The sequence below is a fragment of the Heterocephalus glaber genome, unplaced genomic scaffold, assembly GCF_053883595.1.
Source record: "Heterocephalus glaber isolate CG9 unplaced genomic scaffold, H.glaber_assembly_v1.0 deba00001481, whole genome shotgun sequence".
NCBI lineage: Eukaryota > Metazoa > Chordata > Mammalia > Rodentia > Bathyergidae > Heterocephalus > Heterocephalus glaber.
The window spans coordinates 18,587,324-18,614,438 of NW_028258317.1; the positions used below are offsets into that span (position 1 = coordinate 18,587,324).

At 38.2% G+C, this 27,115-nt stretch overlaps 1 protein-coding gene and 1 non-coding gene across 13 annotated transcripts in view; both read left to right on the forward strand.

The window, feature by feature from the left end:
* Ubap2 (ubiquitin associated protein 2) overlaps window positions 1-27,115 on the forward strand; it is a 121,932-nt gene that overhangs the window by 79,647 nt on the left and 15,170 nt on the right. For 7 of the 12 annotated variants that reach the window (XM_087183763.1, XM_087183766.1, XM_087183762.1 and 4 more), the window contains 9 exons: window positions 1,967-2,070; window positions 9,827-9,892; window positions 12,654-12,706; window positions 16,144-16,211; window positions 17,760-17,949; window positions 19,688-19,898; window positions 23,948-24,222; window positions 24,991-25,160; window positions 26,500-26,713. In XM_087183763.1, coding sequence (XP_087039889.1) covers window positions 1,967-2,070; window positions 9,827-9,892; window positions 12,654-12,706; window positions 16,144-16,211; window positions 17,760-17,949; window positions 19,688-19,898; window positions 23,948-24,222; window positions 24,991-25,160; window positions 26,500-26,713 — 1,351 coding nt within the window. Of the gene's footprint in view, window positions 1-1,966; window positions 2,071-4,905; window positions 4,932-9,069; window positions 9,123-9,826; window positions 9,893-12,653; window positions 12,707-16,143; window positions 16,212-17,759; window positions 17,950-19,687; window positions 19,899-23,947; window positions 24,223-24,990; window positions 25,161-26,499; window positions 26,714-27,115 lie in introns of all 12 variants that reach the window. The other 5 variants (XM_021252966.2, XM_021252965.2, XM_087183770.1 and 2 more) reach the window with 4 other exon arrangements.
* LOC147825854 (small nucleolar RNA SNORD121A) lies at window positions 18,079-18,159 on the forward strand. Its single transcript, XR_015440187.1, has one exon. It is a non-coding gene; the product is annotated as a small nucleolar RNA SNORD121A (small nucleolar RNA).

Sequence of the window (27,115 nt, forward strand, 5' to 3'; positions counted from 1 at the left end):
ATGTGTGTGTGCACGCACATGCTTGTGTGCATAATTTTTTACACCTAGTTGAAAGCTACTGCGTAAGAGCTGGTAAATCCAACATTTGTTTTTGAATGTTAAGTATGCACAATGCTTATTCATGTAAAAGTGTTACTTTTGTCCTGAATTATAACAGTAAAGAATGTGTAAACTAAATATGTGCTATAATTAATGGTTTATTATTATTTCTGTTGTTTTCTGTTCCATCTTGCTGCTTTGAAAACTTTAGCTCCTACTGGATTCTTAGAAAAAAATTGTTTTTAAAAATCTTATGGCCAGATGTAGTGTACACACATGCTATTCCAAGTATTCAGAAGGCAGGGGCAGGAGGATTGCAATTCTCAGACTAGCCTGGGCAACTTAGCAAGACACTGTCTCAAAATAGAAATTAAAAAGGGCTGAGGATGTAACTCAGTGGTAGAGCACCCCTGAGTTTGTTCTGTAGTGTTGCATATTAAAACAACAGCAACAACAACAAAAATCTTGCAGAAGCCCAATGTTGAAGGGAGGAGATTAGTGCCACAAAGAACCCTTTGACTTCATAGCCTTTAGGGAAGCACTCGTGGAAGCTGTGCAGTCTAGAGGAGATAGTGTCATCTGCCATTTCTGTTTTTCACCTGAGCTCTCTGAGGAAAAAGGAGGAATGAAAATACAGGGAGAAACCTCGGAAGATCAGTCAAATGTCTAAGGTTAATACTGTTAAACTATTTTGTAGATTTTTCAGTTTACTTCATATTTTGTGAAGAGTTTAGTTTGTATCTATTTCAGCCCACATGAGACCTTTGAATCATTCCTTATGGGTGTTCAGTTTAGGGTTTTAATGAAAGTAGAAAGGAATAGCTGGATATGGTAGCATGCTGAGTTAGGAGGATTGCTGTGAGTTCAAGGCCAGCCTGAACTACAAAGCAAGACTAACTCACAGAAAATAAAAAATAAAAGGGGGTATATTAGTACTCCCATTGTTGGGACAAAATACCCAACGCCCTCAAAAGAAAGTTATTTTGACTCATGGTTTCAGTAGATTCAGTCCATGGTTGACTGGCTCCACGGTGGAGGGACATGTTGAAAGGCCATGGCAGAACTGGCATGGTGGAAGGGCATGGCAGCCAGAAAGCTGAGATCAAAGGGAGGAGCCAGGGACAAGAATATACCATTCTGTGTCACGCCCCCAGTAACTCAACTCTTTGTGCCAGCCCCTAACAGCACATTCAGCTATGAACTCATCAGTGGATTAATCCACTAATGAGTGTAGCAGCCCCATGAGGCAATCACTTTTCAAAAGCCCTACAGCTCTGAACACAAGACTTCGGGGAGATGTTTTTCATTTATGCCATAATAAAGGGGTAAACAAAATATCTTAGCATCTATATCTATTTTTTGTATATATAAAGGATATAATTCTGTTATAAAACAATTTTTTTTTGAGACAAGGTCTTGCTGTGTAGTTCAGGCTGGCCTGGAACTCATTATATAGCCAAAACTACCCTTAAACTTGGAGCGACCTTCCTGCCTCAGCCTCCTGAGTGCTGGGATCACAGATGTGTGCCACCATGCCTGGTTGTAAAGCTTGGGTTCTGACTTGGGAAGAAAAGACTTGTTTACTAGCAGTGTCTTAGTATTCAATGGAACTTTCCATTAGTGCCCTATTTTGGCTTAAAAAGACTTCAGAACCGCAGGACTGCCTTAGGCTGCAGAGAACCACATTGTAAAGAAAATAAGGCCAAACATAGTGGATTATATAGAAGATCCCTAGGCCACCTCAGCTTTTTAGAAGCCATGCATGCCAATGGCTGAAACAGTAAGTTATAACGAAATAATGAAAGGAAGGGAGAAGCCTTTTACGATGGTTGTTAAAGGGACTAAGCTTGTTTGGTAGGGAAGATCATGTTCAGTTATGTGTGGCTGGCTTCATTTGCTTTTATTCTTTTTGTATTTCAAACTCTAGGACATTCAATCCTGCAGACTATTCAGATTCTACATCTACAGATGGATGTGGGACAAAACTAGTAGTTTGGGAAGCTGCTCAGAATGGTGCAGGTGAAGAATCTGGTAAGTACTATGTTTTTGTCGGAAAGGGGTTTTTCTTTTTCTTTTTCTTTTCCTTTCTTCTTGTCCCAAGGATCAAACCCAGGGTCTTGGGCATGCTAGTTAACTTGGTCTACCACAAAACTTTACCAGCAGTCCAGAGATGGGTTTTAAATATTGGAGGTATTAGGAGTCTTATGTCATCATGCAAAAATAAAGCCTAAATGTGCTGATGGACACTACTCATACTACTCTTAGTTGGTTCTTAAAGTCTCTCACTTAAACATACTTCATTGATGGCTGGGTATGATGGCACATGCCTGTAATTCCAACACTTGCGAGGCCAAGGGAAGAGTATCACCAAGTTGAGTTGGAGTGCAGCCTGGGATCTGTAATGACCTCCTCCTGTCTCATTGATGATGAAAAATTAGACTTTTCCTGTTATACTGTGAGAGACTGTATAATCTGCACAAATTAGTACAAAGCTGTACTGCTATTGCAGTGTGTCACAGATACTGTACATAGAATTCTTCTTTTTTGTACTGGGGATAGAATTCGGGACCTTGAGCTTGTGAGGCAGGTGGTGGAACCACTGAGCTAAATCCTCGGCCCTTCAGAATTTCTTACAAGACACTTTATTGAAAGTGCTTACCATTCTTATTGGTGGAGACCAAAATTTGGTCAGATAAAGATGATAGTATTAGGGCAGTATGCTTTTGCAAATTTTTCTATATTCTGCTGTTACCAGATTATTTTTGGAATTTCATTGGTAAATAATTTGTTAACATTTAATTACATAGAGCTCTGTAGAGGATTGATTCATGATAATATACATTAAATACTGAGGTTATATTTATAAAAATATAACACTTCAATGAAATATAAGCTAGGTGTGGTAATGCATGCCTATAATCCTAGCACTTGGGAGATTGAAGCTGGAAAATTATTGTGAGTTCGAGGCCAGCATGGATTACACAGTGGGTTCAAGACCACCCTGAGCTACATAGTGAAAGTGTCTCAAAAAATAAAATAAAATAAAATAAAATAAAATAAAAATGAAATATAACCCAACATGTAAAAATATAGCTCAATAAATTATCAAAAAGTGAACATCCATAACATAAACTCTGGCCCAAAAGTGAAACACAGCCACCATCCTAGAAGCACAATCAGTGAACTAGAAATAGATATACTGTAAGAGGATTAATAAAAATTATATATAATTATTTGAAAATACTAGTGAAATTGATGTTTCTTGTGAGACTCATAATTGAAAGTGAAGAAGCATAAATAATTGGTTTTAGGAAACCCAGTGTGATAGTGCATTGCTATAATCCCAGCATTCTGGGAGGCTGAGGCAGGAGACAAATTTGAGCCCAGTCTGGGCAATTTAGTGACTTAGTGAGTCCCTGTCTCAAAATAAAAATTCTTCTACCTGTCCCCAGAAAAAAAGCAATAAGGTGTGATAACAAATTTGAAATTAGAGCCTGATCTCATTCTTGTGAAAATCTTAAATTAAAATATTAGAAAATAGAATCCAGTAAGATACAATTATTATAGTACATCATGGCCATGTTAAATTTATTCTTTTTTTTAAACCAGAAATTGAACTCAGGGCTGCACAGTTGCTAGGCAGGTGCTGTGCCGCTGAACTACATCCCTGGCCAAATTTATTCTTAATATTCAAATTTGTTTAACCTTTAAAAATCTGTCAACTTGCAGACATAAACCCAAGAAAATGGAAGACATAAGTTCTATTAAAACCTTGTGTAGAACTGTTCATAGCAGTGCAGTTTGTAATTATCAAAAAGTAGGAGCAATCTATTGCCAGTTAGTGGATGAATTAATAATCAAAATGGAGGGGCTGGGGATTTAGCTCAGTGGTTCTGCTGTCTGCCTTGCAAGTGCAAGGTCTCAAGCTCAATCCCTGGTACCCCCCCACAAATCAAAATGGAGATTATTTATTTAATGGGATACTGTTTAGTCATAAAAAATGGAGGATCCATCCTACATCATGGATCAACCATGCATCAAATGTTATACTACATAAAATAACTTATTATCAGTTACAAAAGATGACATCTTTTGTATTTTGTGATTCATTGATTGTGAATGTCCAGATTCGGCAATTCCATAAGAACAGAAAATAGATTGGTAGCCATCTAGGATGGAAACAATGTGGTGGTAATGGAGAGAGACCTAATAATTGGTTTTGAGTTTATTTTAGGAGTGAGGAGAATGTTCTAGTGGTTGCAAATATTGTCAATATAATAAAAACTATTCAGTTTTATACTTTAAAAAGTGGGATTGGAGCTGGGCATGGCTCAAATACAGACCTGTACTCCCAGAGTTGAAGCCTAGGCTAGGCAATTTAGTGAGACCCTGCCTCAGAGTAAAAACTAAAAAAGAACTGGGGAGGGGGTGGGGATTTAGCTCAGTGGTTTCGCCACCTGTCTCGCAAGCGCAAGGACCCAAGTTTGATCCCCGGTACCAAAAATAAGTTAAACAAAAAGGAACTGGGGATATAGCTCAGTGTAGAGGCTCTGGATTCACTTCTCAGTACCATACAGACACACACACACACATTGGATTTGATGGTATACATTATATGTAAAAACATGTAACTATATTTTCTTGTCAGAACTAAGGAGAAAATTCATCTTATCATTTTAATAAGGAAAAGCATTTGGCAACATTAAATATCCGTTCATGACTTTTTTTAAAGCACTCATGATTTTTAAAACAGTAAAACCTGGCAGTTAGGAATACAAGGAAATTTTCTTAACTAGATAAAGCATAGCTACTAAACTTGATTATTTATTACAGTTAATAGAGTTATGTTGAATGTTTTTCTTCTAGAACAAGATAAAAGTTCTTGATCTCAGGTGGGTATGGTGGTGTCCATATACAATTCTAGCACTCTAGCTTGGCATCGTGGCACATGCTTGTAACCCCAGCTCTTGGGAGGCTGAGGCAGGAGGATTGCCAAGAGTTTGAGGTTAGCCTTTTTTTTTTTTTTTTTGGTACTGGGGATCGAACTTGGGACCTTGCGCTTGCGAGGCAGGCAGCAGAACCACTGAGCTAAATCACTGGCTAGGCTGGACCCCTTAATTCCCAGGCCAGCTGGAACTACACAGCAAGACCCAGTCTCAAAAAAAAAATTATTATTCTAGCACTCTGGGAGGCTGAGGCAGGAGGATTAAAAGTTCAAATCCAGTCACAGTTTAGTGACTTACTGAGACCCTATCTTAAATACAAAATAAAAAGTGCTGGGGGCATAGTTCATTATGGAGGCCCTACGTTCAATCTCCAATATTAAAGGGGAAAAAGAAGTGCATTTTTTTTTTTTTGAAGTGCATGTTTTTACTGCTTTTGTTTGCCACTGTAGTGGAGCTCTGTCTTAGTTCCTTCCTTATTGCTGAGACAAAATACCCAACACCCACAAGTAAAGGAAGAAAAGTTTATTTTAACTCACAGTTTGTAGACATCTCAGTCCATTGTAGGCAGGCTCCAAGGCAGTATGGCATGGCAAAGGAGAAACAGTCCATGGCATTGTGGGCAGAAAGCAGCAAGCCTGCCTGCCTTTTTATTTTGTTTGTGTTTTGAGACAGGTTCTCACTATGTAGATCAGGCTGACTTTGAACTCAGAATGGAGCCCACCTTGAATTCATGGTGATCCTCCAGCCTCAGCCTCTTCTCAAGTGCTAGGATCCCAGGTGTGCACCACTTCACCCAGCCCTTCTGTCTTTCTGTATTCCATCCAGGCTATAAGTCTATTGGTTGGTGCCATCCCCTCCCAGATGGCACTTCTGTCTTCAGTAATCCTTTTACCCACAACTAAACCAGTCAATGGTCTGATCCAGTTATCACACGCCTATGTTCCAGCCACCTCTCAAAAGCCCCATCTATGCTTGCATGAGGCTTTGTGGAGACATGTAGCTATAAGCAATAACAGGTACTAACTGCAAAAATGGAGATGGGGAGAGAGGTCATAGGCCTTAAATTGGAGAAATGTCATTTCTTATGATGCTGTTAAAGAATCTATAGACGAATCATTAGAATTAATGATGGAGGTGAACAGGGTGTAAGGTACAAATTATCATAATAGATGTATTTCTATAAATCATAACAAACAAAATGGGAAAAAAAGTTGATAGTCATCCCATAAGACACCAAGTGAAACTGAATGAACCTGAATATATGTAGGATCAAGAGACTTCTGCCTAGAAAAAAATGTAAGACAGTATTAGTGAAATTAAACACAATAAATGAAGGGACTTTAGTTTTATTTTTTTATTTTTATTTTTTATTCTTTTTAAATTCTTTTATTCGTACACGTTAGGTATACAATATATTTACATTTATCATTGGGTGCTTGTACCTGTACATGATGTATGTTGGTTCTTATTTTTTTCCCCATTACCTGCGTGCCCTTCACCCCCTCCACCCTGTTTACATAGATTTCATTTTCATTTTTTTTCTTTTCTTATAGTTTTTCCTTTACCTTCTTTCCTTTCCCCTTCCCCTCCCACCACCCCTACACCTTTGGACCTTTTCCTATTTCAAATTATCAATTATTTTAATCATTTTAATCCTTATTTACACTTTCAGTTTCTCACAGTAGAGAAACTATTCGGTATTTACACACGTGTGTCCTATTTATTTCACTTAAGAGTATGGCCTCAATATGCATCCATTTAGGTATAAATGGAAGGGACTTTAGTTTTAATTTTTGAGGGCATTTCAGGGCCTTGCACATGCACATGCTAGTGAAGCACTCTACCACTGAGATACATCTTCAACCCTCATTTTTGTTTTTTATTTTGAGACAGAGTCTGGCCATGTTGCCCAAGTGGGACTTGTGCTTGTGATCTTCCTGCCTCAGCCTCCAAAGTGGTGGGAGTACAGGTGTGTGTACTGCCATTGGCTCTTCTCTTTTTTTTTTTTTTAATTTTTTAATTTTTTTTGGTATCGGGGGTCGAACTTGGGACCTTGCACTTGTGCGGCAGGTGCCGAAACCACTGAGCTAAGTCCCCGGCCCTTCTTCATTTCTACTTTTGAGAAAAGGTCTCACTAAGTTGATCAAGCAGGCCTTGAAATTTAGATCCTCTTGCCTCAGCATATGAAGTAGCTGGGATTACAGGCATGTTAAGTCTCTTTATTGTAAACTTTAGTGTTTTTGGTGCTGGGGATTGAACCCAGGGCCTTATGCATGATGTGGAAGGGTTCTACCACTGAGATGTTTCCTTAGCCCCTGAAAACTTTAGTCTAAATTGAGCCTATCTTTGAATTTAATAATTGTGAGTAATCTATCATGTGAAAGTTTTCTCCACTGATGTTTTTTAAAAAATTTATTGACATTAACTTATATATGATGGAATTTACCCTTTCTTAGGAGCACAGATATATGAGTTAAATGTATATAGAATTGTAACCACCAGACGCTGCACACCTGTAATCCCAGAGAATAAAACAGAGCTACCTGTGATAGGTGGCCACTAAACAAGTAACTCCTATGCTCTGTTTATCTATAATTAGTTCTGCATCAGTGGACCATATGGCTGCTACATTCTGGACCCCTCCTGAAACTCCAGGAGCTATTGTCCTTCTCCTTTTTTCCAATAAAAACTCTTCTAAGAGAGAGAGAGAGAAAGAGAAAGAGAGGAGAGAAATTAAGGGGCAAGCTATGGTCAGTGAGAAGATATTTACAAAGCCCATGCTTGACAAAGAACTTAGAAATAACTCAATTTGGTAAAAAGAACCCCCCCCCCCCAAAAAGTAAGAGTTAAAAATGTGCAAAAAGGGGGAAAAGTTTTGGAAATTGGTAGTGGTAATGGTTTCCAACATTGTGAATGTAGTTAGTGCCACTGAATTCTACACTTAAAGAAAGTTAAAATGGTAAATTTTATGTAACATACATTTTACCACAATAAGAAATGATATAGCTGGGGGATTTAGCTCAGTGGCACTGTGGCTGCCTTGCAATCCCAAGGTTCTGAGTTTGATCCTCGGTACTAAAAAAAAAAAAATTAAAAATAAAAAGAAATTATATAGAGCAGTGTATACACAATATGTATATATAGGTTTTCTGCTTTAATCTTGTTATATACTTAGGTGAGATGTTACCATTGTTAGAGACTGAGTAAAGAGTAACTTCCTGTGGATCTCTTATTATTTCAAAATTAAAAACTTAACAGAACAGCAAAAGATTTGACCTTGTGTTTCACAAAGGCAGATATATGGATGGTAAGTAAGCCTACAAAACTATATTCATCCTTAGTTATCAGGAAAACACAAAGAGTAAGTTACTATTATTCTTCTATTAAAATGGCTTTAAAAGAAATGCCAAGTTGCTAGTGAGGACGGTGAAATAACTGGAACTCTTATATATACATGCCTGAGGTGAAATGCACTTTCACCGTGCATCCTTATAATCCCGCTGCTAGGTTTTAACAGAGGTGGAATGAAAACACATATGTGATATTTATAGTGGCTTTAACCTCCACTAATTTGAAAGAATAAGGGGAGCCAGGTGCGGTGGTGCATGCCTATAATTCCAACACTCCAGAGGCTGAGGCAGGAGGATCACTGTGAATTGAAGTCCAGCGTGGGCTATGTAGTGAATTCAAGGTCAGTCTGAACTACTACATAGTGAGACTCTTTAAAAAAAAAAAAAAAGAAGAATCAGGTATTGGAACAGAATGTTTAATTACTTAGTAGCTTAGCTATGCCCACTCATGCTTTTCCCCCTTTTCTTCTCTCCATTTGCTCCTCTTCCTTTCCCTCGATCTCATTAGAGTAGAAGATTTCTTGCTGAAAAACATGTAGATAAGCACTATGAGTTTGTTGTAAACACAGTTGAAGGGTATCATCAGTGGGTGGAGTACTGGCCTTTTCTCCAGGTGTCTCAAAGTAAATACTGTCTTGTTGATGAGACAGTTGAGATTGGCCCTTACTTAGTTCTATAGGCTCATAAATCAGACTTTTGACAGTATAATAGGAATCTTTTTTTTTTTTAAATAGGAATCTATTCTTGGCTATGAGGAAAACTCATGTTAACCAAGCTAGAAAAACTGGTATGTGGCCTCATTTATAAATGCTAGTATCTAAACTTGATAAAAAATAACACCTGTCAAAAAAACTGAAAAGCTCAAACAGGAAGGAAGCCTGGTTCATGTGGTCACTGAAAACGGTGATAGTTGATATAATTTGAATGTTCAGGAGACATCAGCACAAAGCTTAATTGGTTGAGTCACGGTGTCATATCACAGTATGGACTGCAGTACATTTTCTTCTCCTTGGACAATACAGTAGCACATACAGTATAGTAATGGTTCTGCCTTGTCCATGGGGGATATGCTCTAAAACCTCCAGTGAAGGCCTATCTGGGGATAGTACCAAATCTCCTCTCTTTCCCTCGTGTGTGTGTGTGTGTGTGTGTGTGTGTGTGTGTGTGTGTGTGTGTGTGTGTCTAGGTGTCTAGTTTTTTCTCATACATACCTATGATGAGATTTAATTTATAAATTAGATACAGTAAAAGATTAATAATGATAGCTAATAGAAGTTAATTTTTCATTAAAAAAAGTTATGTGAATGGGATTGTTCTGTTTGTCTGTGGAGTTTTCCATTTACTATTTTAGACCATAGAAATTGAAACCACAGATGAGGGTCTACTGTACTTAGTTTTGACACTTTCTCTTTCATGGGCTGATCAGTTGCTCTTATGATTACTTTCATTGTTTTGATATGTTAAAATTTTCCATTTTATATTGATCCACAGAACTGGCAACTCATGCTCACAACATAACCCAAGATTTGCCAAACAAAAGTTCTTATGGACTCAAAGGTATGAAATATTTTATTTTAAATTTACTTAGTTAAGAATCTTGCAGCCAGGTATGGTGGCACATGCCTCTAATCCCAGCACTCCAGAGGCTGAGGCAGGAGGCTTGCTGCAAATTCAAGGCCAACCTGGACTACATAGTTAGACCTTATCTCAAAACAAACAAAAGAATCTTACAGGTCTGGGGCTGTAACAGACTGAGACAATTTTTCTAGTATGTGTGAGGCCCTATTTTGATCCCCAGCACCACTAAAGACAAAACAGGGAAAATTTAAAGAGTCTTGTAAAATGTTCTCTCCTCTTCCTCCTTTTCCTTTCTTCTCTCCCTCTCTGCCTTCTTCTCTCATCTCTTGCTCTCCCTCTCTCCCTGATGCTGGGGATTTACCCCAGGGCTTATTTTTATCTCTTTATTGTGAGACAGCACCCTACAAATACCTCAGTTGCCCAGGCCCCAGGCGTGGGGTGGTGCATATGCTACAATGCCAGCACTCTGGAAATTTGAAGAAGGACCACACATTGGAGGCTAGGCTGGGCAATTTAGCTACTTGGTGAGAATTTGTCCCGAAATAAAAAAGGGCTGGGGATATAGGTCAGTGCAAAGGCTGTGTGTTCCATCCTTAGCATCACAAAAAAAGATTGGAGATTCTATATTAGTATTTAAAGTCATGTTGTAAAAGAATGTGAGTGAAGTATAGGTGGATAATTTACCTCAGATTCATTTAGCTTCATGGGACAGTATGTGTGCTAAGAGGCTTGTGTGGCACCAAGAGAACAAAGCATCCACTACTGATTTCCTACTGAGAATAGTTGCATTTTGTATTTTTCATTTAAACTATCACTTTTTTAAAATACCTTTAAGATATTCTTACTAGGAGTGTTGACGCATTCCTATAATCCCAGCACTGGGGAGGCTGAGGCAGGAGGATCACTGTGAGTTCAAGGCCAGCCTGAACTACATAATGAGAACCTGACTCAGAAAACCATAAGAAAAAGAGAGAGAGAGACCCTGTCTCAAAATTTTAAAAACTATGGAGGGTATAGGGGGTAGTGTGCAAAGCCCTGGGCTCAGTCTCCACCACTGCAAAAACAAAAAGCAAGAAAATATTTATTTATTTTTGGTGTTTTGAGACAGGGTCTTGCTGTGTAGTTCAGTGTGCCCTCAAACTTGGTGGTGGTCTTCCTGCCTCAGCCTCCCAAGTGCTGGGATTATAGGTGTGCAGCACCATGCCCAGCAAAAAAAAGAAACTATTTTAAAGAGATGTTGTGGGAGTACATAAATTCATTATTTGCTTTTGTTACTTCTGGAGAAACTACGGAAACCATTTAAAGGTCTGAGAAGTGAGCCAACAGAATGATCAGATTGTTAATTTAAATATTTGTCAGTATTAAACCTTATTAATGATTTCAGAATGTAAGCAGTCAAGAGCCACAGAAGAAGCAGGGAAAGGAAATGGGACCCACAGTTTTCCTTCCTGCAACACTGTGGTTCATAGCAGTACACGAGATTTCTTTTCTCCCTTCCACCCCATTTGTGATAATGGAGGTTGAACCCAGGGCCTTCACAGTGAGCTACAGCCCCAGCCCCTCCTTATTTTTATTTTCATTTTATTTAATTTCATAGTTCAGGCTGGCCTTGAACTCACAGTGATCCTCCTACCTCAGTCTCCCAAATGCTGGGATTATAGGCATGCACTACCACGCCCCACTTTTGAAAATCTTTTTACTTTGATGCAGTCTTCCTAAATTGTCCAGGTTGAGCTTTAACTTTTGATCCTTCTGGCTCAGACTCCCAGGGTACTAGGATTACAGGTGTGTGTCAGCACACTCAGCCAGTAGGTAAAGTTTCTAAATTACACACCAGGAAATGGTTTTGGTTTTGAATAATTTCCACTTTATATCCATAGAGTAGCACAGTTTTTGTACCATTTTATAAGAAACTGGGCTCCACAAAAGCATAAATTCTGTGCATGTTTGTTATAACCAATCCTCAGTCTGGTCTGTTAAAGGCATTCCACAGATTCGGGCTCTTTTTCTAGGAATCAGCAGTGATTTATAAGATTGGCTGTTAGGTTATTTGCATGATTTGGTGTAACTTAGACCTGGTCATCTGCTTTCATTTTTTTCCCCCTCAGTATTATTTCTCTCCTCCCCTTTCCCTTCCCCACATAGAAGCTTTTGATGAGAAAGGAGATTTTGGATGTCAGATGCTTAACTCCTTTATTCCCACAAAGGAACTGAAAACTTGGACTGTTCCACTCTCTGGGATGGTTATAGTTAGTATCTTGGTCATCCTTTGAATTATATTTTAATGCACAACTTTACCACTTCTCCAGACATACAGTAGGAGACTTGATGTGAGGAGGTGGAATAATGTTAATTGTGTTGTAGACCTATGAGGAAACCACTTAGTGGAGTAAATATTTTATAAGAAAATTGCTTCTCTAAATTGGATAATTCAGTAATCCATTTAAAGGTCTAGGGCAGATTTCTTTTAAAATTAACATATAGCATGAAGAATTGGCCCATTGTTAAATGCTTATTGGTAATGTGTTCATATTTTCTTACTCATGGCAGAATTACTTGGCTATTAACTTTGAGGTAAAATCAGTTTGAGGCATTGATTTGCTCTTATGTAAATAATACTGAGTTGCATCTAAAAAGAATTTATATATTTTATTATTGCATATTAAATAATATGGAATCTTTTGTAATAAGATGATATTTGACTTTCTGCTATAAACTTGGATTATGGTTTTGCCAACAGGTGCCTGGAAAAACTCTGTGGAGGAGTGGACAACAGAAGACTGGACTGAAGATGTAAGTGTGTTGTGTCAGATCAGATCCATTACTGTTTATTGGGGCCACCTGTGCTTGGGAGAAAGCCTGAGACACTTTCTCCTATCTATCCTCGCCAGGTTCTAGCCTGTTTACCTCAGACTTCTTATGTAAAGCTTTAAACTTATTCTCTTATTCCTTTTCATTTTATTTTGCCTTTTATTAAATTTGGAAGTTTCTTTAAGGCAAAAATGGATTCACTGGGACTCTTAAATGTTACCTTGGAACAGGGTGCAATCTAAGACCTTATTGAATCAGTAATTGATTTAGTACTTTTGTTGTCTGTGCTGGCTCTGCCTGCGTATTAATGTCTCAGGAAGTCTGAGTTTATAGTGTTTCAGAATTCTGCGATATTTAGGGTTAATAAGAATTAAGGAACCTTTGAATACTATTTTTATTAGTTTTCCTTGTTACTTCATTAGATTTTCTCTTTTCTAAGCCCACTCTTACATTGCAAATATAAAAAAGCCTATTTTTCATGAATGTCAAATGAGATTTTAAAACATTTATTCTGAGTGCCCTAAAATTGAGTTTAAAATACGCACAAATCCTGGGCCAGGAATTTAGCCCAGTGGCACCGAGCCTTCCTGGCAAGGGCAAGGTCCTCAGTTCGATTCCCAGTACCAAAAACCCAAACAAAACAAAGACAAACAAACAGAAATATGCACAAATCTCAAAATAATTATGCTGAGTGAAAAAAGCCAGGTAAAAGGATATATATTTTAAATTTTTTTCATCTAAGAAAAGAAAATATAAGGGAAAAAAAATGGAAACAAAGCTTTTGTAAATAAGGAGAGGACGAGGGGTTGAAAGGAGGGGAGGGTATTGGGGAAGAAAGAAAAATCAAGTTATATCATGTACCAGGGGCCAGGGATTTAGCTCAGTGGCATGGAGCCTGCCTTGCAAGCACAAGGTCCCAAGTTCGATCCCTGGTATCTCCCCCCCGCAAAATAATAATAATATAGCTGTAAACATTTGTGTAGAAGTTTTTTTTGTTGTTGTTGTTTTTTGTATTTTTTGTTTTTTTGGTACCGGGGATCAAACTCAGGACCTTGTGCTTGGACGGCAAGAGCCAGAACCACTGAACTAAATTCCCGGCCTGTAGAAGTTTTTTTATGGACACTTTTTTTTCCATTTATCTTGGATATCTACCTTTAAGTGAAATTGCTAGTTCATATTGTAACTCTTTTCTTTTTGAGTGACTGCCAGATTTTTCCAAAGCAGCTGTACATTTACATTCTCACCAACATTGTACAAGGGCTCCATTTCCTTTATATCCTTATAGCACTTGTTACAGTGTTTTTTGTTTTTTGTTTTTTTAATCTAGCCATAGTGAGTGTGAAATAGCACCTGGTTGTGATACTGATTGCATTTTTTCTGAGGACTAATAATGTTAGGCCTCTTTACATCTGCTTATCAATCATTTGTATGTCTTCCTTATAGAAATATCTAATGAGATCCTTTGCCTTTTAAAACATTGAGTTGTATTTTTATTACTGAATTAGAAATGTTTTATATATTCCCTTATCAGATATGTAATTTGCAAATATTTTGTTTTCTGTAACTTGTCTCTCTCTCTCTCTTTTTTTGGTATTGGGGATTGAACTCGGGTCGTTGTGCTTGTGAGGCAGGTGGCAGAACCACTGAGCTAAATCCCCAGCCTTCCATTTTCTTGATTGTATCCTTAGAAGCACAAAAGTTTTAACTTCATTAAAGTCAATTTTATTAAAAAAATTTTCTTCATCTAAAATTCCATAAGCCAGGCATGGTGGCACATGCCTGTAATCCCAGCACTTGGGAGGCTGAGGCAGGAGGATTGCTGTGAGTTCAAGGCCAGCCTGGGCTACATAGTGAGTTCAAGACCAGCTTGAACTACACATTGAGACCCTGTCTCAAAAAAAAAAAATTGTAGAAAATGCATCCTAATGTATAGTGTTAAAAAGCATGTCAGAGCCAGGTGTAGTGGTACATGCCTATAATCTTAGCACTCTGGGAGGCTGAAGCAGAAGAATCAAAAATTCAAGCCCAGCCCGAGCATTTTAGTGTGTTAGCAAGACCCTGCCTCCAAATTTTTTTAAAAAGGTCAGGGGTGTAGCTCAGTGTGAAGGCCATGAATTCAATCCCAGTACCAAAAAAAGAAAGCCTAGCAAGTCAGTGATTGCCTGCAGATGCAAGCACGTGATGGGAGTGAGGAGTTGTAGGGGCAGCAGGAAACTTTTGAGAAATGAAAATGTTTATTATCTTGATTTTGGTGATGATTTCATGGAAGTCATACATATGCCAAAACTCATTTTTGAATATTTGGTCTATTGTATATGTTATACCTCAGTGAAATTAATTTTTCTTTAAAAAGGAAACCTGTGACTTAATGAAATTAATCAAATTAATCAAATACAAAATACATACTATTATCTTTTGGGAAAGAAAACATCAATTATTTCACTATTTCAAACTTCTCGGGGCCGGGGATTTAGCTCAGTGGTTCTGCTGCCTGCCTCGCAAGTGCAAGGTCCTGAGTTCGATCCCCAGTACCAAAAACAAACAAACTTCTCTACTCTTTCTTGTCTTCTTTTGTAACATTGACCTTTTTTGGTATTTATATTTTGTATAATAACCAATACAGTTGTGAGACTGGGATTTGATGTTAGTTTGACTTCATTTCAGTGTTATTTTCCATTTTTTTGTACCATTTCCCTGAAGTGAAGTCATTCTTGTAACGCTTATTGATTGAAAATTACCTTCACCTGAAGAAAATTGCTTGGCATAGTCCCTTGTTTATTTCATTTCCTTTAACCACTTACCAGTCCAATTATTTAAATACAGGATGACCAAAAATTGCATGTTTTATGCTAATTTTTATAAGATAGTTTAACAGGAAATATAAAAATGACAATTTAATCAAATTTATTCAGTACAAAAATTGACTGACACTCAGGATAGTCAGTATGTACACAAATGCATACTGCCCAAGTGATGCTCAGGGAAAACTGTTTGTGATTAAAATAGACTTTAGGTCAGTGGTGGAGAATCTATGGCATGTAGGCTTTAGCCTGCTGTTCATTATCATTGAAAGTGCTAAAGGTTCCCCACCACTGCTTTAGGTGTATTATAAGGAAGGACCAATTGGGCCGGGGATTTAGCTCAGTGGTTCTGCCACCTGCCTGGCAAGTGCAAGGTCTTGAGTTCGATCCCCGATACCAAAAAAAAAAGAAAGGACCAGTGGCTGAAAATTGTCAAGATTATTCAGTATACGGCCGGGGATTTAGCTCAGTGGTTTCGCCGCCTGCCTCGAAAGCGTAATGTCCCGAGTTTGATTCCCGGTTCCAAAAAAAACCAGAAAAGAATATTCAGTATATTTTTTGATTTTATGTTATATAGAACAAGATTAAAACAGTATTTTTTTCAAACTTAACCTACAGCTTTCTGAAACAAAAGTCTTCACTGCCTCATCTGTTCCAACAGAGAATGATGTCACACCTAGGCAAAGGTAAACACTTTTGGCCATCTTTTGTTTGTTATTCAAAGCATACTTGAAACCTTTGGCCTTAGGACACCTGTTTTCATTTTTGGATCTTTTTTACTTTTCTTCTTTTACTGAAAACTAACCTGGTGAATTAACAGCTCCAATTATTTCCTAATTGGTTGCATCCACTGATGAATTAAAAGAGCAGTGATTGTCAGCAATTGTGGCAGAAATTATGTTAACCCTATTTCATGGTTCTAATTTTGTATGTCTGTTGCTTTTTTGACAGAATATTACATTCCATCCTTTGTTTTCTTCATAGATAGTATTTCTTTAGATCTTCTCCAACCCCATACAAACTTCTCAATTTAGATGGATGCTACTAGTTTAATCTACTAGTTATAGAAAAGGAAGGAGTAATAACATTCTTACAATGTATACTGAACTGAATTCTTGAAGAACTTTATTTACATAGTTTTCACAATGATTCTAAACACTTTTGGAAGTGACTTCAAATTTCTGTGATGAGGAATGGTGAAAGGCTGATAGAAAAGCTTGATTGTATGCTATATGAGAATTATAAGCATTTATAATAGGAAAATAAAGAGGATTAGCAGTTATATCTCACAATAGTATATTGTTGCATGAATTGCTCAGAATTTCTTATTCAGTGCAAATAACATGTTTTTGTTTGTTTTTTTGTCTGCCCTATTTACGTTCCTTTGAAGGCACCACTGACAACACCCCCACAACCCCCATATCTGGTCTCCTGACTTGGGTAGGGCAGTAAACTCACAGTTCTTTTTATGTTTGTTTGTTTTTTTGAGACAGGATCTTGCTATGTAGTTCAGGCTGACAGTAGAACTCACTGTGTAGCCCAGGCTGTCCTTGAACTTATAGTTATTCTCCTCCCTCAGCCTCCCAAGTGCTTCGAACACAGGCATGTGCCACCAGGCCCAGCTTTTTTCTTTTTGAGACAGGGTCACACTGTGTAGTTCAGGCTGGCTTTGGACTCACTGTAGCACAGGCTGGCCTGAAACAATACTGCCTCAGCCTCCTGAGTGCTGGGGTTAAGGTGTGGGCTACCACACCCCGCTGTTGTATTATATTTTTGACTCAGTGATTTTCTAGGGTCATTTTCATTTTTTGAAATAATTTCAGAAAATTAAGTTTAATCACTCCAGGTTTTCCTATCAGTCATCATGTCATTTCTGTGAATACTTTTCAGTGCAGTTTTTTGTTTCTCTTTTCTTTAAAGCCATGCTTTCAACTTGACCTTAGAATCTTTAAAACTCCGTGTTCAAGCCAGGTGTGGTGTTGCACACTTGTAATTCCACCATTTGGGAGGTTGAGGCACTAGGATCGCTGAGAGAGGCCAGCCTGAACTAGGCAGCAAGACCTTGTCTCAAAAAAAAAAAAAAAAAAAAAAAAATTAAATTAAAAAATAAAACTATGTTCAAAGGTTTTACTCACTTAGATAATTTCTAGTTTAAATTTACATTGGTTCCCTCTTAAATTTGTTAGTAAGATTTGCTTATGACTTATTCTTCCATTTGCTTTTTGTTTGCTTAGCGTTGACCTAGTATCCTTGCTCCAGAAGCCTGTTCCTCCTGGTCAAGTGTCAGAAGTCAACACTTTTGAAACCTCCCAACAGCAGGGCTTTAGCCAAGCCCTTGTCTTCACAAATTCTCAACATAACAATCCGATGGCACCAGGGCCTGGTGGCTCCACTGCTACCACCTCCTATTCTCCTCAACACCTGGTAACTCACTTTCACTTTAGCATGGGATTTTAAGGCATATGCTCATTAGTAGTGGTAGTGTAGAAGATGATGTATGCCTTACGATTATTTTCTCATAAATAAAGATTAACATCTCTACAGTAGGTTTGAGTCCAGAAAACAATGATGTGATAATCTCCAAGCACATATCTGATGATTCTGTGTGGAATTTAACTACTGAGTTTCCTGGACAAAGATAAAAATATTTTTTATTATAATTGAGTCATTTTCAACTGATAATCAGATTAAAAGCATCCTTCTTATTAGTAATTTGTTTGGATTTTGTTTTGAAGTTTATATTAAAATGTCTTTAAAAAACCAGAACAAGGGCCGGGAATTTAGCTCAGTGGTTCCACCACCTGGCTTGCAAGCACAAGGTCCCGAGTTCAATCCCCAGTACCAAAAAAAAAAAAAAAAAAAGAACAGAACAAACAAACATAAAAATAAATAAAATGTTAATTTTGGGTGGTATGGTTGAACCCCAAGCCTTATACATGCTGAACTAAGTCCTCAGTCCTTTTTATTTTTTTAATTTTTATTTTTTGGTACTGAGAATTAAACTGAAGACCTTGTGCTTGCCAGCCAGGCATGGTGCCACTGAACTAAATCCCCAGCCTTCAGCCCATATTTATTTATTTATTTATTTATTTGTATGGAGAATTGAGCTCAAGGCCTCACGCTTGCCAGGCAGCTGCTGTGCTGCTGAGCTACATCCCTGGCAATCCGATTTATTTTTGAAGGTCTTTCCCACTGTCTCGATGAGGTGGTATTGAGAGGCCCTGTATTGTTACGTAGAGGTAGGCAGCATTGACCTAGTGAGTTCAGTGGATTTTAAAGCTTACGAAATAATGCATTTGCTAAAACTGGCTGATGGATGATAGAGATTGTGTAGCCAAAGAGGGAGAGCAGCATCTGGGTAAACTAATAGTAAAAGAGAGTCACAGACTAAGAAAGTATTGTTTTTCTTTGTCACTCATATTTGTTATTTACTTCTGTTTCTTTTGTTTAAAAGAAGTGATGTCTGGGTATGGTGAGGCACCTCTCTGATCCCAGTACTTGAACAGCAGGAGGATTGCTGTGAGTTGGAGGCCAGACTGGACTACATAGTGAGTTCAAGGCTAGCCTGAACTATATAGCAAAACCCTGTCTCAGAAAGCCAAAAATAAATAAATAAATTTTAAAAATGTCAGTGTATGTGTGAGGGGGTACTAGGGATTGAACCTAGGGTCTTTGCACTGAGCTACATCCCCAGGTGCCCCCCCCCATATTTTATTTTGAGATAGGATTTCATTAAGTCACTTATTTGCCCAGGCTGGGGTCAGACTTTTGATCCTTTTGCCTCAGCCTTCCAGAGTGCTGGAATTACAGCACGCACCACCATATTCTGCTAAAAAAGTGTTATTTGCAAATTTACGGGATCACTTGAAAAAATATTGTTCAAATCCATAGCAAATATTTCTCTTACCCTTTATGTCAGAATCAAGAAGGATTGCTTAATTTAGTCAGTTCTTTTTTTTTAAAATATTTTTTTAATTTAGTCAGTTCTTACTGCATAGTTATACTTTTAAGTAGTATTTTTAAGGTGAGGGTTAGTTCAAATGTTCCAGGTTGTAAGTTTAAAAATATTTCTGAAAATAGTTGGGTGCATTTTAAAGCCTAGGGTAGAAATTTGTTTAAGGTAGAAATTGCTGAGAAATTGTTCTTTTATTTCTCTTTAAAGTCATCTGTCCTTGGCTCAGGATTTGGAGAGCTCACACCTTCAAAATTGGCAAATATCACCAGTTCCCAGGTTTTGGACCCGAAAGCTCCAAGTTTGGGCCAGTTTACTGCCACCCCAAGTTCACAGCAGAATAGTACAAGTTCCTCAACAACTACTACTTCTTGGGACCTGAAGCCCTCAGTATCCCAACCTTCAGTCCTCAGTCACTTCGGTAAGTATACATTTTTTGTGCTGGTTTGTCCCTGAGGACATGCTAAATCATTGGCAGAGTATGTTGACTTTTTTTTTCCAGTATGGGAATTGAACAACTCTTTTTATTTTAACTATTTGCATTTTTAAAAATTAGTACATATGTGCAGTACGTAATGATTATATTCCTTATGAGGAATTGGTACATGTACATAACACAGCTTAAGTCTTTTTTTTCCCCTTCCCCTTCAACACCCAACTTTTGAATACTAAAGTAGAACTTGTCCTGAGATGTTGCGGTTGTTAGATCAGTCTTCTTGGTGTTTGTTGTATAATACCTGCCTTTATTTGTTGTTAGTAGCAGCAGTAGTAGTACATGCCCGACAGATGTGCAGGAGAATGCAACTCAAACACTTTGAGTAAATTCCTAGTAAATTTTCTGAACTCTGTTAGAGTAAAGTTGTGACAGAAGGTGGAATGTTGACATTTTAAATAATCCATCCTCCATGGGGCTGGGGAGCTCAATGGAAGAGTGCCTAGCATGTGCAAGGCCCTGGGCTTTATTCCTAGTACTGCAAAACACTCTTTGTGATGTTTTCCCATTCTGACAATTTGCATATATCTACCATGATTAGATTAAGTCTTACTTTCTGTGTTTCATATTGTGAAGGCAACATTTTTTTTTTTGGTACCGGGGCTCAAACTTGGGTCTGCACTTGCGCAGCAGGCGGCGATAAGGCATTGTTTAAAAACAAAATTCCTACAGAAATTTTATTCTTCACTACCTATGTTCACTTGCTACACTATATTAAGGGACAGCGCAGATTACTTTTTTGTTTCTTTTTTCCTTTTTTTGGTACCGGAGATAGAACTCAGGACCTTGCACTTGCCAGGCAGGTGCTGTGCTGCTGAGCTACATCCCCGGCTTCTCACTATGTATTTCAGGATGGCCTTGAAGTCACTGTGTAACCCAGGCTGGCTTTCAGTTTGCAGTGGTCCTCCTGCCTCAACCTTGAGAGTGGTGGGATTATAGGCGTGCACCACCAGGCCTAGCTAGCACAGGTCACTTTAATCATAAGAGTTGATTGTTCAGACTGATTTGTGGTTAGGAGTAATGAGAGACAGGGAAGCACATTTCTGTGCTCAGTAAAATGACGTAGCATGTTGGAAGTTCCCAGGATGATGACTGGGCTTGAAGTAATGTCTACCAAGGAAGAGCCTCAAGAGATTCCATTAGGGGTTGAATATATAGGCACTTTCTGCCTGTCATGTAACAAAAGTACAGGTTCCCTGAAGGGTAACAGATGCTGAGCCTGAACCACATTGTCTGTATAGACATTCTGGACACAGTAAACTTACCGGTTAGAGTCTTGGCCATTCTTTACCTGCACATACCACAATTCCATGTTCTCAGATGCCAGGCAAGGGGACACCTTCAAACACATCCTTCTAATAACAGTTGTAGGTCTTCTGTGTTACTTTTCCTGGGTGCAAGTAATAACAAGTGATCGTTTTTTAGGTGCAAGCATTGTTATTCCTGTATAATGAAGCCTATGTTTTTGGTATGTGCCCCTAGTGTCAAGTTCAAAATTGGATTTATGACTGGTCATGGTGCCACATGCTTACATTCTAGGTTTAAAAAAAAACCAAAACACCCAATACTGAAGAGGCTGAGGCAGGAGGAATGAATGAAAGTTTGAGGCCATCCTGGGCAATTTGGCAAGCCTTCTCTCAAAATTAAAAAAATATAAAGGACTGAGGATATAGCTCAAGGACAGAGTGCTTGCCTAGCATCCTTGAGGCTCTGGTTATAATCCTGAGACCCTAAAAAAAAGATTTACCTAAAGAGAATTTGCCACTTACGATTATAAATTGTTTATTTTGGAAGCCCACTAGCCAAAGTCTGGCTATTTTCAGTCCACAGAAGCAGAGTAGAGTAGCTGATGACAAGTAGCTTTCAGATGCTAAAGTTTACATTATCTATCCTCTTCATAGAAAAAGATTTCCCATCTCTGTCCTGTATGATAGAGATAGCATGTCAAATCATTGGTAAAGACATGGTTTATTGCAGTTGATTAACTGGTTTGAAAATAAAGTTGAATTACTGCACCAAAGTGCTAAATGAGTTAAAGTTTTTAAACATGAATAGTGCATCTAGAACCACTGTAAAAAAAAAGTAGGAGGATTTTTATATACCATGGGCAAGAGGGGAGCCTTCCTGGGAATAAAAGAAAATAACATAACCATATCACAAGGTAGGCAGACTAAAAAAAATCTTCAAATCATGCCACAGATGAAGGCATAATTTTCTTAAATAAAAAGACTAATTAAAAATAAAGATAAAAAACCTGGTTAAAAATTGCCCCCCCCCGCGCCCAAATACAAAGAGTCCATAGGAAAAAGAACACTTAAGTACATGAAATGTTGCTTAAGTTCATTTATGTCATACTTTGCTCTCTTCTCGTCCTTTCTCCCCTTGCCCCATACCTCTCCCTCTCCCCCTGGGCTCTCCTCCCTCACTCTCCCTCTCCTCCCTTCCTCTTCTCTCTTTTTTTTATAATGCCGGCGATGGAACCAAAGGCCTTTGTGTGCTCTGAGCTGTATCTTTATATCTTTTTATTTTTTACTTCTTTTTTGCTGTCTAAGGATTGAAAACAGGCCCTTGTTACGTACTGAGCAAGAGCACTACCACTGAGCAATGTCCCCAGCCATACTTTGCAGTTGTTTATACAATTTTTCTGCTGGGCATGGTGGTATACAAATTTGAGGCCAGCCTGGACTGCATAGTGAGTTCAAAGCTAACCTGGGGTGAATAGTGAAACCCTGTCTGAGAAAAAAAAATAAGTAAATAAAGGTTGTATCCTATTTATGGAAAGCAATTTTGAAGTATTTGCCAAAATTTAAAACATTTGTACCCTCTGAAACAGCTGCTGTATTCTAGCAGTTATAGTTACATTTGAGCAAAACATTATACATGTACATTCATTGTCACATTGTTCTGTTTTGTTTTGTTCTGTTTTGTTTTGTTTGTTTTTGAGACTCACTATGTAGTCCAGGCTAACTTTAAACTCACTATCCCCCTGTCTCAGCCTCCTCAGTGTTAGGATTATAGGCATACACCACCACACCCAGCTTACCACATTGTGTTCCACAGCAAGAAATAGGAAGACCTAAAAGTCTGTTAGTATAGTATTACTAGATTTCCTGATAGTCATAAAAATGAAGGAAGTGACTCTTTGTATGTTAACATGAAACAATCTCTGAAAATTAAATGTTTTTTGAGAAATCAAGGAGGGTGTGTGTGTGTGAGCATATGTGTATGCTTCTGTCTTTATGTGTTTTGGTACAATATCTATGAAGACAGCCAAGCAACTGGGAAAAGTGTTTGCCTCTGTAGAGCAAACATGAGGGTAGAACCAAGATTTATATTCATTGTACATACTTTTTTTTTTTTCCTTTCAAATTATTTTTATTTTCTTTTCTGGATGAGAATACATCTACATATGATTCTCTAGAAATGACATGCTTGACTGACAACCATGTTTTGTTGTTTAGTACTCGGTCCTACGCCTCAAAATACAGAAAGGAGTCAAAAGAGGGGAGGGCAGGGGAGAATACTTCTGTATTCCTTCACAGCACAGCATTGTACCTACTTTTGTATCTGTTAAATTTTACATTACATGCAAGTCAAAAATCTAATAAAATAATTTTTAAAAATTTAAATAGAAAACCTGTAAAGTAATAAAAACATTCTCTGTTAGCTAATGGCCAAGTGTGTAGCACTTCAGCACTATTCTTAGAGATCTCTGCTCCATAAGTGTTAAGCATAAACTGTGTGTTCTTTGTACAAGAATTAAGCTCCAAACCTACTCAGGTAACTCTTTCCAGATACCGTATTATGTATTTTAGGTATTTGCACATGTGCGTACACACACACATGGATTTCAAGTAGATAACTCAGATAACCTGATAGTAATCTGACTAACCTCTCCTGGTCAGCAGTGGTAAAGGAGGGGTTTAAGCCGTTGATGCAAATAATTGTTCCCTTTTTTTTTCTTCACATATTCATAGATTTCAAATCTCAGCCTGAGCCATCCCCCATTCTTAGCCAGTTGAGCCAACGACAGCAGCACCAGAGCCAAACAGCCAGTGTTCCTCCTCCTGGCTTGGAATCCTTTCCTTCCCAGGCAAAACACCGAGAATCAGTATCTGGAGACAGTGCTTCCACTGTGAACAAACTTTTGCGGCTTCCTAACATGGCTGTTGAAAATAGCACTGTATCTGCCCACCAACCACAACCCAAGCATATCAAACTCTCTAAGCGGCGAATACCTCCAGCTTCTAAGGTGGGCATTCCCTCATGAAGTCTCAGTCCCAAAGAATTTATTTTAACATATAGCTCTAGTAGTAGGATGCTAAATCTTAGAAACTGTGATGCAGTATTTTCAAGCACTGCTTTGTGAGGATTTGACTGTTTTTGAATGACTGGGCTAATCAGAGAGAATGGATTTGTGCTTAGAGCCAGAGATCCTTAATTCAAATACAGACCTGGCTCAAAGTGTCTTGTTTTTTTTCTGTATTCTGCCGTGTCCTGTAATTGGGAGATGAGTGGTTCCCTGACTGGGTAATGCTTTCATAATTGATGTGTCTCTGAAAATAGTTCATTGCTCACTTTCCTCCCTCATTTACCCACCAACATAACTCTGCCCCTGTCACACTAAGAAGCAGTTGGTGGCTGTAACACTAATCATTTCCTGTGATCTTTAATCTGTTTTTATTTTATGATTATGATTATTATGTTTTGATTTGGTTTTTTTGAGACACGGTCTCATTGTGTGGTCCAGTCTGGGCTTGAACTCACTCTCTAGCCCATGCTGGCCTCAAATTTTAATGATACTTCTGCCTCAGCCTCCTGAGTGCTAGGATTACAGGTGGTACACGGCTTTTCACTCTCTTTTTAATAGGTCCTGGTCCTTTTTCTTTCCTTCCTGTCTCTTACTCCTTGTTTCTGCCAGGGTAACTTAGGGAACAGAGTTGCCCATTTGACTCTGTTATAAGCTTTTGAGACATAAGAGTCCCTGGCCTCTGTTACTGATACCACGTTGCTTTTTCAGATTCCAGCTTCTGCAGTGGAAATGCCTGGTGCAGCAGATGTCACAGGATTAAATGTTCAGTTTGGGGCCCTGGAATTTGGATCAGAATCCTCTCTCTCTGAGTTTGGATCAGTTCCATGCAGTGAAAATAGTGATCAGAATCCCATCAACTTGTATTCGAAGGCTTTGAGGTACAAAACTTCCACTCTCTAGTTTCTTTCTTTGCAAAATAAAGTAGAGCTTAGGAAATCATCCTAGAGTCATGGGTTTATGCAGCTATCCACAATGTTTATATGTTTATTTAACTTTTATCTTTCCCCTCTTACGAGAAACCCCTTATCTATAGCACACACTTGCAGTTTCTTCTCCAATATCACTTGATAGCAGTAATCTATCTCAGGATTTGCTTCCCCTGAACATTTCATGTAACATGTGGTCTTCTTTGACTTAACATTAGGTTTTCAAGGATCATTTATGTTTTATGTATCCTTTTTATTTATTGCCAGACATTTCATTGTGGAGAGTTACTACATTTTGTTTGTTCGTTCATAGTTGGTACAGATTTTTGTTCATAGTGAATCATATTGATAAGGACATTGAATTGGAAGTTTTGTTTGCTTTCAGTTCTTTGGATATATACTTAGGAGTAGAATTATTGGATCATATGGTAATTGGTATATTTAATTAACCATTTGAAAAACTGCCAGACTCTAGCCACAGTCACTGTAGCATTTTACTTTTCTACTCATAATCTAGAAATGATCCAATTACTCCACATCTTTGGAGCATTAATTTCCTTCACTGGAATATTTTATAAATTAAAAATCCTAGATTTAAGATTTTGTTGGTTAATTTTTCCATGTCCAGAAGCAAAATCTGGTATTTGTTTTGGGTTGCCTTTTTTTTTCTTTCTTTTTTTTTTATTAGTACATGTTTGCAGTTTACAATCATCTTGGGGAATGGGTACGTGCATATAATACAGTTTGATTCCTTTTTTAATCCCCTTCCCCTTCCTCCCACTTCCCTCCTCTCTTCCTTAAACTGACATGCTCTCCACCTCCCTGGGAACTGTTCTCTGCAAGTTATCCTCTGCCCTGGTGCCACAAAGACTCCATCTACTCCCTCATCGTGTTATCAGCAACAGCTTGGTAGCAGCTCTCAACACCCTGAAATCAGCTCTTCTCCTGGGGTGGGGTAGGATGGGAGAAATGAAGACAGGCAGAAAAGCCGGGCATGGAGGGTGCACCTGGGTTTCCTTTTTGAAACATCATGATAGGGACCTGGATTCCCTAAACCGTCTTAAGGATTCTTAAAAGATATCCCCTTGCCTGTCAGTTAAATTTGGTGGGTCTCATGGGTATGTGAGGAATTGTTGGGCTGTATTTAGTATAGTGTTAAAGGACACAGTAGTATAAATTTATAGTTACATGTTTATTGAACGTAGAATCTGGCAGTGAGTTGTTATGGTTTTATTTAAGGAAGCTATGTCAAGTGACGTCAATTTATGTCTAATACCTTTACTTTTTTTAGTGATCCTTTGAGTAACTCTCTACCACTGGGCAGTGGTGTACAGAACTCCACCTGTACAACTTCAGTCATTACCTCCTCCAGTCTGAGCAGCTCATCCCTGAGCTCCACCAGCCCTGTAACGACATCTTCCTCTTATGACCAGAGTTCTGTGCACAATAGGATCTCATACCAAAGCTCTGTGAATCCACCAGAATCAGCTGCAGGAGCCCTCACGGTAAGTGATGTTTCAGGGTTTTTTCTCTCTTAGGATATCCTACTTGGAGGTTAGTGTGTAGTTTGGTATGATATGGTTATAGGTAAGACTTTATTTTGAAACTTGGCTACCTTTTGAACAGAATCCTTATAGTTTGAGTTTGTTTATAGCAGGCATTTCTAGAACCCATGGATGTGAGTGAGTGTGGATCTATGGACACACATACTTAATGGGGAAAAAATCCAAGCCTCTAAGTATTGGCTTTAGTGCTGGATACTTCCATATGGTCTGTACCCTACCTCTGAATATTTTATTCTTTCCCCCTTACTGATTCCTTTGCTTTGACAGTATGTGATTCTGCATTACCATTAGCTATATTTGTTGTGCTGTAATTATTCTCTACTCAGCTTTTGTTACAGATAA